This window comes from Bison bison, unplaced genomic scaffold, assembly GCF_000754665.1.
Source record: "Bison bison bison isolate TAMUID 2011002044 unplaced genomic scaffold, Bison_UMD1.0 scf7180017864525, whole genome shotgun sequence".
In the NCBI taxonomy this organism is placed as follows: domain Eukaryota; kingdom Metazoa; phylum Chordata; class Mammalia; order Artiodactyla; family Bovidae; genus Bison; species Bison bison.
The window spans coordinates 12,775,601-12,789,224 of record NW_011495076.1 but is presented as its reverse complement, the minus strand read 5'-3'; the positions used below and the strand labels follow the sequence as shown (position 1 = coordinate 12,789,224).

The following is a 13,624-nucleotide window of genomic DNA, read 5'->3' as shown; positions in this document are numbered from 1 at the left end:
ATTCTAAAAAACATTACTAAGACATATTTTTAAAGTCTTAAGTAAATGGAGAGACTGTAAACTTTCTAAAAAGAAAAAATGAATATTACAAAGCTAACATTCTCTTTCAAGTTATTGTATAAAATTAATACAATCTTCATCAGAATTCCTAGTGGATATTTGGGCATGAACCATAAGAGCAGGGACTGTCAGCTTTTCTGAGAGTCCCAACATCATGCACCATACCTAGCACAGAATATCCATTCAGCAAATACTTGAATCAACAGATAAAATGATTCAAAATTTCATTTGGAAAAAAACAAGAGACTAACCAAAAACATTTGGGGAATAAGAATAATGTGTGAGAAGATCTACCTTACTGGGTATTAAATTATATTATACAGCTCTAATAGTTTGGGGAATGACAAAGAAATAGACTGATTTGTCTGGAATATTCAAGAACAGGTCCAAGTACAGACAGCAATTTTATATGTAATAAAATATGTCATTTTATTTCAGTGCAGAAAGTACAATAAACAATGGAGACACTCACACTTATTTTTTAAAAATTAGATTTCTATCTCAGACATGGGCTTCTCTGGTGGCTCAGACAATAAAGAATCTGCCTGCAATGCTGGAGACCCAGGTTCAATTCCTGAGTCAGGAAGATGCCCTGGAGAAGGGAATGACTATCACTCTAGCATCCTTGCCTGAAGGATTCCATGGACAGAGGAGCCTGGTGGGCTATAGTCCATGGGATCACAAAGAGTCAGACACAACTGAGCAACTCGCACTTTCACCTTCATTTCATACATACATCCAAATAAATTCAAATGGATTCAATAATTACACATAACGCTGGATGCTTGGGGCTGATGCACTGGGACGACCCAGGGGGATGGTGTGGAGAGGGAGGAGGGAGGAGGGTTCAGGATGGGGAACACATGTATGCCTGTGGCGGATTCATTTTGATGTTTGGCAAAACTAATACAATTATGTAAAGTTTAAAAATAAAATTTAAAAAAAGAAAAAAAAAAGATGAAAAAAATTTTTTTAAAGAAATATGCACTTACAACTCTGGGTAGAGAAGATTTTTTAAATGTCAAATGCCAAAGACAGAAAACAAACCTAAAACAAAAAGTACAGGTATGGGCAGCAAGTTTTTAAAAATTGAAACTTCTGATCATTAAGAAAATAAAAAATTAACAAAACCCACTAGAAACAAATAACAGGCTGAGGAAAACAGCCTTTCAAAAAGCAATAAGAAAATAAAAATAAACAAATAATATTAAAAGGCAATCAATTTACACCCCTCAAAAACTTGTATATATAAATGCTTAATACATGTGCGTGCATGTTAAGTCATTACAGTCATGTCTGACTCTTTGAGACCGCATGGCCTGTAACCTGCCAGGCTCCTCTGTCCATAAAAACTGTTTAAACTCAGTAGGAGACAAAAATAATTCAAATAAAAATGATAATACACTTTTTAACAATTTGGAAATGTTTTTAAAATTATAATACCTATTGTTAGGACTGAATTTTCATACTTTAGTATAAGGAAAGTAAATTAATACATCTTTTCTGGAAGGCAATTGGAAAATCTACTAAAATTTAGCTTTTAAAGAGATGTGCATTGAAAGATTATTTATAACAGTGAAAAATTGGAGGCAATCTAAATGTTCAATGATGAGGAACTGATAAAATAAATTATGGTACAGCCACATGAGTCATTAAGCATTAAAATGACTAGGTAGAAAAGTACCTAATGATATGAAAAGGCATTCATAATGCATTAAGAGAGGTAAATTTATAATGCATTATTTAAAGTAATGATTCACATCCCTTCGTTAAGTATATATATTCTTATGGGAAAAAGTTGGAAGATAAGCATCAAGTTTATCAATAATTATCTGATAATTTTCTTAATCATAAAAACACTCAAAATTAATAAACTTTAGATAGAAAGTTGTATATACCTTATGATAGTAAATAAATGATAAAAAGAAAACACACATACAAAAAAATGGAAGTGTAAACACACAGGCAGGGATATACCCAGAATTTACCATAAAATACAAACAGTACTGGCTTACATACCAAAGGAAAGGCTTATGATTTGAGAGAGTAAACAAAAGTGTCAAATTTTTTTTTATCTTGATACACTACAGTCTGATGGAAATTTTTGACTTTATACTAACTGCTAAACAAACATTTTACATATTTGACATAGAAAATAAAACCTACCCACTGTTCCAACTATGCAAGTTTTGCAAAAATGTATGTACACCAACACCAAGAACAGAATTCAAAAGTATCATCATAGTATCTGTCTACCCTGAAGCATGTTTTTAGATTCAATGCCTAACTGAAAATGTTTTGCTTTTGGTATTTTCCTTTGAGTGTTTATTGATTTAATAACTATTACTAGCAATGTCTTTACTAGAAATCTAAGCTATGTTCTTCATGTTTTATAAGAACATGTTCCTGGACTTGCTGATATAGTAGCAAGAGTAGGCTTAATTCAAAAAATGGAATACTATAAGATATGTTAAAATATTAATTTTAATTTCTGAAATAATAGTTAGAGTCTAGGTATTTTTATACACTCTAGAAATATGAAATTGGTACTCTAAGACTTGCTTCTAGAGTATGGAAAAATAAGTAAATGCAAATAATAGGAGTATTTGTAAAGGTCGGTATAGACTATATTTAATGGTACAGTAACAGGTAACACTTATGAAGCACTTTCTTTGTAACAAGATATACTCCACATGCTTAACTTTAATTTGCACAATAATTCTATGAAGTAAGAGCTATTATTGTCTCCATTTACAATTTTTAAAAACTGAGACAAACAGTCTAAATAACTTGTCCAGTGTCAGACAGCTAGCAATTGGTTAAAACTAGGATCAAACCAGTTTGGTAACAGAGCCTCAACTCTTATTTATAACCTTAAATCAAAATGAAAACTGTTATAACATGACCTGGTTTTCCCCAAGTTGATCATCAGTACAAGCATTGTGATTTGTTCAACATTAAACTACCAAATCAAGTTATGGTAATATCACTGCAATTTAAAATAAATACTATTTTTCTAGGCCCCATATGATAGACACATAATTTAAAAGTTAAAAGGAATCATAGAAACTGTACACCATCACCACATCACACTCATGAGTCACCACTCGATACTGGTTAACTAGAAGACATAAAGAGGCCCCAAGCTCACAGCAAGAATGAGGAAACTGGGCCACTGGTCCCAAAAGAGTCGGACATGACTTAGTAACTAAACAACAATAAACATGCAGTTTAAGCTGTAAGTACAATACATGATCACAGACGATTCCTAATTTATAAATCAACTTAATTCTAAAGTTTCACATGTGAGAACAGATGCATTTTGCCCCAGAGACAATATCCTATGAGACATGGTGTTGGATTCCTAAATTCGTCTTTAAAAACACATGTAATGCTAAATGCTTGTGCAGCAACTTTGTGTTCAATAGTACTGTAAAAGCCTAACCAACCCACATAATATTGTTTTTAACAGAAAGAGATTGGATCATCTCTCCATGCAATCTTGAGAGTACCTCCTAGCTATACCTTTGCCCTCTCCATGCACACTGTCATCTACTCTCCAACAGAGTCTTGAGAGAGAGTGCCAGAGTAAGACACAGAAAGTTAATAGTTAACATTGGGACTTTGAAATAAACCCTTCAGTTCAGTTCAGTTCAGTTCAGTCACTCAGTCGTGTCCGACTCTTTGCAACCCCATGAATGGCAGCACGCCAGGCCTCCCTGTCCACCACAAACTCCCGGAGTTCACTCAGACTCACGTCCATCGAGTCAGTGATGCCATCCAGCCATCTCATCCTCTATCGTCACCTTCTCCTCCTGCCCCCAATCCCTCCCAGCATCAGAGTCTTTTCCAGTGAGTCAACTCTTCACATGAGGTGGCCAAAGTACTGGAGTTTCAGCTTCAGCATCAGTCCTTCCAAAGAAATCCCAGGGCTGATCTCCTTCAGAATGGACTGGTTGGATCTCCTTGCAGTCCAAGGGACTCTCAAGAGTCTTCTCCAACACCACAGTTCAAAAGCATTAATTCTTTGGCACTCAGCCTTCTTCACAGTCCAACTCTCACATCCATACGTGACCACTGGAAAAACCATAGCCTTGACTAGACGGACCTTTGTTGGCAAAGTAATGTCTCTGCTTTTGAATATGCTATCTAGGTTGGACATTACTTTTCTTCCAAGGAGTAAGCGTCTTTTAATTTCATGGCTGCAGTCACCATCTGCAGTGATTTTGGAGCCCAAAAAAATAAAAGTCTGACACTATTTCCAGCTGTTTCCCCATCTATTTCCCATGAAGTGATGATCTTCATTTTCTGAATGTTGAATTTTAAGCCAACTTTTTCACTCTCTTCTTTCACCTTCATCAAGAGGCTTTTTAGTTGCTTTTCACCTTCTGCCATCAGGGTGGTGTCATCTGCATATCTGAGGTTATTGATATTTCTCCCGGCAATCTTGATTCCAGCTTGTGCTTCTTCCAGCCCAGCATCTCATGATGTACTCTGCATAGAAGTTAAATAAGCAGGGTGACAATATACACCCTTGACATACTCCTTTTCCTATTTGGAACCAGTCTGTTGTTCCATGTCCAGTTCTAACTGTTGCTTCCTGACCTGCATACAAATTTCTCAAGAGGTAGGTCAGGTGGTCTGGTATTCCCATCTCTTTCAGAATTTTCCACAGTTGATTGTGATCCACACAGTCAAAGGCTTTGGCATAGTCAATAAAGCAGAAATATTCCTGTTCATTTCCAAGGCAAACCATTCAATATCACAGTAATCCAAGTCTATGCCCCAACCAGAAACACTGAAGAAGCTGAAGTTGAACGGTTCTATGAAGACCGACAAGACCTTTTAGAACTAACACCCAAAAAAGATGTCCTTTTCATTACAGGGGACTGGAATGCAAAAGTAGGAAGTCAAGAAACACCTGGGGTAACAGGCGAATTTGGCCTTGGAATACGGAATGAAGCAGGGCAAAGACTAATAGAGTTTTGCCAAGAAAATGCACTGGTCATAGCAAACACCCTCTTCCAACAATACAAGAGAAGACTCTACACATGGACATCACCAGATGGTCAACACCAAAATCAGATTGATTATGTTCTTTGCAGCCAAAGATGAAGAAGCTCTATACAGTCAACAAAAACAAGACCAGGAGCTGACTGTGGCTCAGACCATGAACTCCTTATTGCCAAATTCAGACTTAAATTGAAGAAAGCAGGGAAAACCACTAGACCTTTCAGGTATGACCTAAATCAAATCCCTTATGATTATACAGTGGAAGTGAGAAATAGATTTAAGGGACTAGATCTGGTAGAATGAGTGCCTGATGAACTATGGACAGGTTCGTGACATTGTACAGGAGACAGGGATCAAGACCATCCCCATGGAAAAGATATGCAAAAAAGCAAAATGGCTGTCTGGGGAGGCCTTACAAATAGCTGTGTAAAGAAGAGAAGCGAAAATCAAAGGAGAAAAGGAAAGATATAAGCATCTGAATGCAGAGTTCCAAAGAATAGGAAGAAAAGATAAGAAAGCCTTCCTCAGCGATCAACACAAAGAAATAGAGGAAAACAACAGAATGGGAAAGACTAGAGATCTCTTCAAGAAATAAACCCTTAGCCACACTTAATCTCAGTGGGATTCCTGTGCCTTTCATTCAGGGACTCCTTGGCCATGATAAGTCCACCTAGTTCTTTTCTCACAACTGTAACTTCTAACTAGCCTTTCTTTTCTATGACCCTGCAAGTCCCTGCTACTCAAAGTATAGTGCTAGGAAAAGAGCATCTTCACCTGTGAGCTTTTTTCTTTTTTTAATTTTTATTGGCATATAGTTGATTTATATTATCGTGTTACTTTCTTGTGAAGTGAAGTGAAGTCGCTCAGTTGTGTGTGACTCTTTGCGACCCCATGGACTGTAGCCTACCAGGCGCCTCAGTCCATGGAATTTTCCAGGCAGGAGTACTGGAGTGGGTTGCCATTTCCTTCTCCAGGGGATCTTCCCAACCCAGGGATTGAACCTGGGTCTCCCACATTGCAGGCAGACGGCTTTACTGTCTGAGCCATCAGGGAAGCCCTTTCTTTTAGAGATGAAGAATCTTAGGTTCAACTCAGAAACTTCTATATTTTAGCCAGGTGGGAGGAGCTGCTGCCTAGTATGTATATAAAAGTTTGAGAAACATTGTCCTTCTGTCATTAAGGGAGCTAATAATTATTTCTATGTTTAAAAATTTTTGATATCATCATTTTAAAAAATTCAACTAAAAAGTTCCAAAAGTACCACCCCACCCCCCATATCCTCACCTTAGATTCTAACGAAAGTCAGATGCATTCAGTGAAAATGTTCATGCCAGTCTACCTCAATCAGAATCACTGGGGGAATTTTATTCCAGAGTCCATCTCAGACCAAATAAACCACTTTATGTAGGGTCAGACTGGTTACACTAAAGTAAAAATAACCTGTTTCAAAGAAATCTAAACCATATAATTTTCCAAACCTTGTCACAGGAACTGGATAGTACACTATGGGCTGCACAAGTAAGTGTAGCCATGTCTTAGGAATGGGGGTTCTAGTAGAGGACGGAAATATTCAGGATACAGGGTGAGTGTAGGCAGTATAGCGTTCAAGACCCCAATGGGGTAAGAGAAGAAGTTAGATAGAGGGGATGGGAGAGGAAGCTGAAAAGAGTCCTCCATGACAGCCATCTAGATTTGCTGGAGGTAGCTGACCTTTACCATCTGAGCCACCAGGGAAGCCACTTCCCTGGTGGCTCAGATGATAAAGCATCTGCCTACAATGTGGGAGACCTGGGTTTGATCCTCTGGAGAAGAAAATGGCAACCCACTCCAGTATTCTTGCCTGGAAAGTCCCATGGATGGAGGAGCAATGGTAGGCTACAGTCCATGGGGTCACAAAGAGTTGGACACAACTGAGCAACCTCACTTTCTTTTTGACTTTCACTTTCAGCTGACCTTAGGTTAAAGGGACATGCTAGTAAAAGTTATGCTTAAAGCTCTTCAAGCCAGGCTACAGCAGTATGGAAACCAAGAACTTCCAAATGTACAAGCTGGGTTTAGAAAAGGCAGAGCAACCAGAAATGAAATTGCAAACATTCCCTGGATCATAGAGAAAGCAAGGGAATTCCAGAAAAAAAAAAAAATCTACTTCTGCTTTATTGACTACACTAAAGCCTTACAAGCACAACAAACTCTGGAAAATTCTTAAAGAGATGGGAGTACTAGACCACCTTACCTTTATGCAGGTCAAGAAGCAACATACAAACTTGTACGCAGGTCAAGACGCAACAATTAGAACTGGATATGGAACAATAGACTGGTTCCAAACTGTCAAAGCAGTACATCAAGGCTGTATTGTCATCTTGCTTATTTAACTTAACATGCAGAGTACATCATGTGAAATGCCAGGCTGGATGATTCACAAGCTGCAGTCAGGATTTTGGGGAGAAATATCAACCTCAGATATGCAGATAATATCACTCTAATGGCAGAAAGTGAAGAGGAACTAAAGAGCCTTGTGATGAGACTGAAAGAGAAGAGTGAAAACGCTGGCTTGAAACTCAACATTCAAAAACCTAAGATCATGGCATCTGGTCCCAACACTTCATGGCAAATAGAAGGGGAAAAAGTGGAAGCAGTGACAGATTTTAGTTTCTTGGGCCCCAAAATCACTTCAGATGGTGACTATAAGCATGAAATTCAGACACTTGCTCCTTGGAAGGAAAGGCATGACAAACCTAGATAGCATATTAAAAAACAGAGGTATCACCTTGTCAATAAAGGTCTGTATAGTCAAAGCTATGGTTTTTCCATATGGTAGTTATGTAAAGATGAGAGAATTGAATCATAAAGAAGGTTTAGAACTAAAGAACTTATGCTTTCATACTGTGGTGCTGGAGAAGACTTTTGAGAGTCCCTTGAACTGCAAGGAGATCAAACCAGTCAATTCTAAAAGAAATCAACCCTGAATATTCATTGGAAAGACTGATGATGAAGTTCCAATGCTTTGGCCACCTGATGCAAAAAGCTGACTCAGTGGAAAAAACCCTGATGCTGGGAAAGATTGAAGGCAAAAGGATAAGAAAGTGGCAGAGGATGAGATGGTTAGATAGCATCACCAACTCAATGGACATTAGTTTGAGCAAACTCAGGGATATAGTGAAGGACAGGGAAGCCTGGCGTGCTGCAGTCCATGTGGTTGCAAAGAGTCAGAGTCATAACTTAGTGACAACAACAGCAACAATGAAAAGGGACATAAGTAAGTCAAAGTGCCTACACCAGAGACTACTCATGTGTAGAATTTCCCCAAACACTCTCTTCATTAGCAGTATGCCTGAACTCAAACACCTACCCAATGTCTTTGTCCAAACACGACAACAAAGATCTTCTTTGGCAAGACAGACTGTGGGACTTGACAACTCTAGCACCACAAGTCCCAAGACATCTTTATGCCCTTTAAACTTCTGGGGCTTAAGAAATTTAAATAATAAAAGTAGTTTGACCCAAGTTTTACTGATGTGTATCTCAATTTGATGATGGAAATATGCCCAGAGCTGCCTAGGAGTCAAAAATATATTTGAGCACGCACTTGTAAATTTCTTATCATAATAAAAGTATCATGATAACCATATTCTCTAAGTAATCTGCTTATAGAACTCCCTTCCCTTGACTCCCTCTAACTGTCCTTAATTGACTCACATAATTTTTCAACAGTCAGTTTCTCTCCTATGCTCAGAGTCTTAGATGTTAAAGGCAATTTTGTATCTGGCTGCTGAGTCAAATGCAGAAAAGAAAAAAAAAAAAAAACAAGTACATAGTTAATGAGGAGACGCCATAGCTAATATGACTTAAAATTACATCACTATTGCAGAGAGACAAACTCTTTCCTGATGGCATTTCCTTTTTTTTCTTAACCTTTCACAGTCAACAGCAAATTTTATAGTACTTTTTCTATCAGTCCTGAAACCAATCAAACCTTCTTTACACCATAATTATTCTGGTTTAGAGGGACTAAGAACACACAGGACATCTTGAAAGTATGTCCATCTTTTACCAAGAGTAATGTTATAGCAGGTTCGAGAATCCCTGCTCATTTAATGAAACAAAAATTACCAGAATGACACACACAGAGGAAAGAAGAAACACCCAGAAAGAATACAATAAATACCAAGGCATTTGGTACAAGTTGTTTAAAAGGAGAGAGGTCTTATTAGAATAGTGAATTTTTCTCTCCTTCTTTTCTTCCTGTAACCGATAAAAAGAATGGAGTAGAGAGATCAGATGCCCTGAGAAGCTACAATCATCTTAATGACCACCATATAAATTCTTAAAGACTTAACAGTTTTCAACATTTTCACTGCTTAAAACTGCACAGTGAGGCCATGAAGGCTTTACTCTGTGACAAGGCTGAGAAACCCACAGCCTCAGCACACCTGTGCCAATAAATATTCTCTCCCTGCCTTCCCACCATACACATGTCAATTGCTTTCCCCATCAGTCCTTTTCCTCACCCATATTCTGCTGGTTATCAGCGGAAGTTGAGCTGATGGAAATCAACTTTGCCCTTTAAATGTGCTGTCAGTTCCAGACCAGGGGCTTTGGGCCCGGCTTAGCTCAGGAGCATCCGTCACTCCTCACTCCCACCTCTGGGTAGTTAATTAATACACCTACAAAGGCTTTAAGATTCCTTTTGCTGGGATATTTTTAGGCTTGAGACATTTAAGAACAAGCTAGTCTTTCTCCACATTCACTTCATTCTTCTACTACTTAATTTTTTCTGTATCTTTGACCCTTAGCACTTCTGGCTCTTGGGTGGATTTCACACAATTCCTTTCCAAGTATAAGCGGAAACATTCCAGTTGGTTCCCCTGTCCTGCCACCAAAATCTGAATTTTCTTCAGATTTGTCCCTGAGGTGACCCTAGAAGAATCCTCAACCTTCAAACTTTTAACCTGTATCTCCTGAGAAGATGCAGAGTAGATCAGCAGGCCCAAGACTGATTACTACAGCCACCATTCTATTTAGTACTGACATACAATCATTATATAGTGATAGAGCAATTATAATCTGATCTAATGGAAGGGTCACAGGCTTTGGAACCAAAGAGACCTGGCTATCACCAAATTTGCCATATGCATAACTTTGGAAAAGTTAATTTCCTGCATCTCAATTTTCCTTTCTGTTGGAGACACTAATGCCTGCTTCATAGCATTACTAGGAGAATTAAACAAAATAATCTTTATAAAGGGCTTAATGCTGAACCTGGAATAGCTAAGATACTCAATAAATATTAAACTATATTTTGATCTGTGTATATCAGACCAAACATAAATTTTATAAATATGTTCATGCATCATCTAAATTTCCATGTTTAGATGAGGGCTTTTGTTCACATGAAACTTCTATCCTGGTGGAATCTAGAGGAACAAACTATCTCACAAGTCAGGCAGAGCATAAAAAGGACTTAATAATTCAGCCTTTCTCCCAGCTTCTACTCAGTTGTGTTTATGTTAATCAATGGAAGCAGCATGTGATGGAGAACATGAAGAAAAATGAGTTTCACCACGGCCTTAGTAATGGCATAACAATTATCTAAAGTAGTCACTTTGATCCAAGGATGACCATTATATGTTATGGCCAGAGAGAATTGTACTTTTAATACTCTGATTCAAAGGCAGAGTTTGTAGTCAGCAAGGCAATCAACACATTTTTTTAAATAGATAAAACTGTTTCCCAAAGTCTGGGTGCTCACATTAAGAAAAATCACCTCAAAAATATCTTAAAAGATAATGAATTCCTCAGCTGCCTTATTCATATTTACAAATAAAATAGCATCACCCCCAAACTACTGCACATTTCCATACAGATAGATAAACAGATAATTTCAAAAGGCAGAAGAATGTCTTCCATGAGGTCATCAAGAGGATTATAAAACATGTGATCATCCTTGTCAAAACAAATGTGGAAACGTACTTATTTGGTATGCATTAAGCACAAGTTCTTAAAGCAATGCAACTTGCTGGGCACCTCTTGGGGAGCACTAATGCACTCCTCACTTCCAGAGGCATAAAGACCAATATAATTGCAACACAAATCCATCCAGTTGGTACCTAACCTCCCAAAGTAAATATTGTACAGTAAGTTTTCAACTTGCCATCACTTTTACAGGTTACAATCAAGGATACAAAATGATGCTCTGGTGATGTAAAAAGTAATAGATTAGAGTCACATTTGACAGCAGCTGGGGAACATAGACTGCACTTGAGCACCATAAAGCCTGGAGTCCTCACACATGGAGATCTCTTCACAATGCAGGTGACACAGAAGATTGAGAAAACATACTGCAGGAGTACTTCACTGCTGTATTTTTAATTTTTGCTATTTAAAACAATTCAGCATGCAGATATGATTTCAAAATATTACAAATACTTATGTATGAAATTAGCTGAATTTTACCTAATTCTCCTGATACTGTCTCCTGACCTTCTTATGTAGAATATAGGAAAATAAAATCACCCGTAATCTTATATTCCAGTACAATAATGTGATTTGTGATAACAGAAATGATTTTTTTTAAGATTTATTCTACTGAACCCATTTTAAATTATAATACGCCACCTGTGTTCCAGTATCTCTTAGTTCCAAAGCACTTTTTACTTGTCTCCACTAAAGTTTTAGTGGTTTCTTTGTATTTGGAGTTAGATTAGTCCTTTTTCCTGTGTACCAGATTACCCTATTCCTTTTACAATCTTAAAAATGAATGTAATTAACTACAGTGAGTTTACAAATAAAAGCCTTACCCCTAAATATAATATGATTCCATAGAACATAAATCTCCAGAAAAAGCATCGTCGAAGGGCATTTATGAGTTTGGGATTTTTCTTTGAAGCCAGTTCTCTGTCCCATTCTCTGCAAAAGAATAAAAAGTGGGACCAGTAAGTTGCATGTGCAAATATTTGAATTCTCTATTTCCCTTAACATAGTTTTATTCACACAAGTACATCCATGGAGATTAACCCAAGTGACCAGAGAGACAAAAACTTGTGGGGGAGCTTCCAACACTATCTCAGGCAGATATTTGGCTGAATTCAATGCTCCACCATACACTAATTTTCAAGGAGTTGACTTCATGACAAGTCCACATTATATATGCTAAAGAAATGTTCTGGGATTCTAAAAATCAATGAATGTGAGAGTTGGATAAATAAAATACAACTCTTATGAATACACATAACCATGCTTGGAACAAGGTGAAAAATAAATACTTAATTTTTTCCTTTACGTCTTATTCTTTATCTATTTGTAACTGTAGTGGACTGTACAAAATTTTGCTGTAAAACCAAAAACAAGGTTAAAAGTCAGGTGGATTTTTCTGTGATTTAACATTAGAAAAATGTATTATTTGGATTTTGTTTTTAAATGTAGGAGTATGGAACAAATATCATCAAATGTCACTTTCATATAAAAGTCTTTGGAAAATTGGGATATAATCAAATTCTGTATTTTCTGGTAGAACAGAAACTTAAAAGTATGAAAAATGGTTGGTATTAAATAAATGTTGCTTTTTCTTTAAATACTATACATCCATAACCTGATTATATTTAAGGTTTTGCCATTACTTTCTGTTAATAAAAACCTTCTTCTTTCCAAGTGGTTAAAATATATCCCTAAATGTTACCCTTCATCTTCCTTTTTATACTGTACAGAGATGAGAAATTTCACAGGAAAGAACTATATAAAGATTCTGCATTTTTTCAACAGCTATTCTCATCACTGGCTTTCTCTAGTAGCTCAATGGTTGAGAACCTGCCTGCCAAAGTTGGAGACTCGAGTTCAATCCCTGGGTTGCGAATAACCCCTGGGGAAGGAAATGGCAATTCACTCCAGTATTCTTGCCTGGGAAATCCCATGGACAGAGGAGCCTGGTGGGTTACAATCCATGGGGTTGCAAAAGAGTCAGATGCAACTGAACAACAAATTCTCATTACTATCCATCTACCTTTATTAGAGGTGTTCTAAGTTATTCCAAAGGAAGCTCACACATCTGAGATATGAAGGCAGATTTGGCAATCATGGGCATTGTACATGGACACTCGCTTTCCTGAGAAGCTTACTATCTATCATGCCTAAACCCTATGCCATCCATCTATCTGCTCACACTCTTTCCACTCCTTACTCACACACAGTACTTGCCTCCCTTCCATGTCATGCAGTGATTCACAACAGGGTAAGAAGCAAAATATGGAGGCAGAATCTGCCTCTTTCAACGGAAGAATGAGTCGGATGAGAAAACCAGGAAGACAGGTGGTACATAAACCAAAGAAACGATTTCAAGGTGGGAAGAAGTGGTCAACCCTGAAGTCATGGTAGGAAGATGTCATTATATTTCATACTAAGAGACCTCTGGTGAACATGGTCAACATCATCTTAACAACATGGTAAACACAAAAATTATAGTCAGGGAGCTGGGATGTAAAGGAAAGGAGGAGAAGTGGAGAAACCAGGAGAGCAGAGAATATTAAGAATGAAAAAAATTAAAAAAAAAAAAAAAGAA

At 37.4% G+C, this 13,624-nt stretch overlaps 1 protein-coding gene across 1 annotated transcript in view; it reads right to left on the bottom strand.

The window, feature by feature from the left end:
- Nucleotides 1-13,624, bottom strand: part of CFTR (cystic fibrosis transmembrane conductance regulator (ATP-binding cassette sub-family C, member 7)) — a 216,327-nt gene that overhangs the window by 157,580 nt on the left and 45,123 nt on the right. Inside the window, exon 3 of the mRNA XM_010831223.1 lies at nucleotides 11,871-11,979. Coding sequence (XP_010829525.1) covers nucleotides 11,871-11,979 — 109 coding nt within the window. The remainder of the gene's footprint in view (nucleotides 1-11,870; nucleotides 11,980-13,624) is intronic.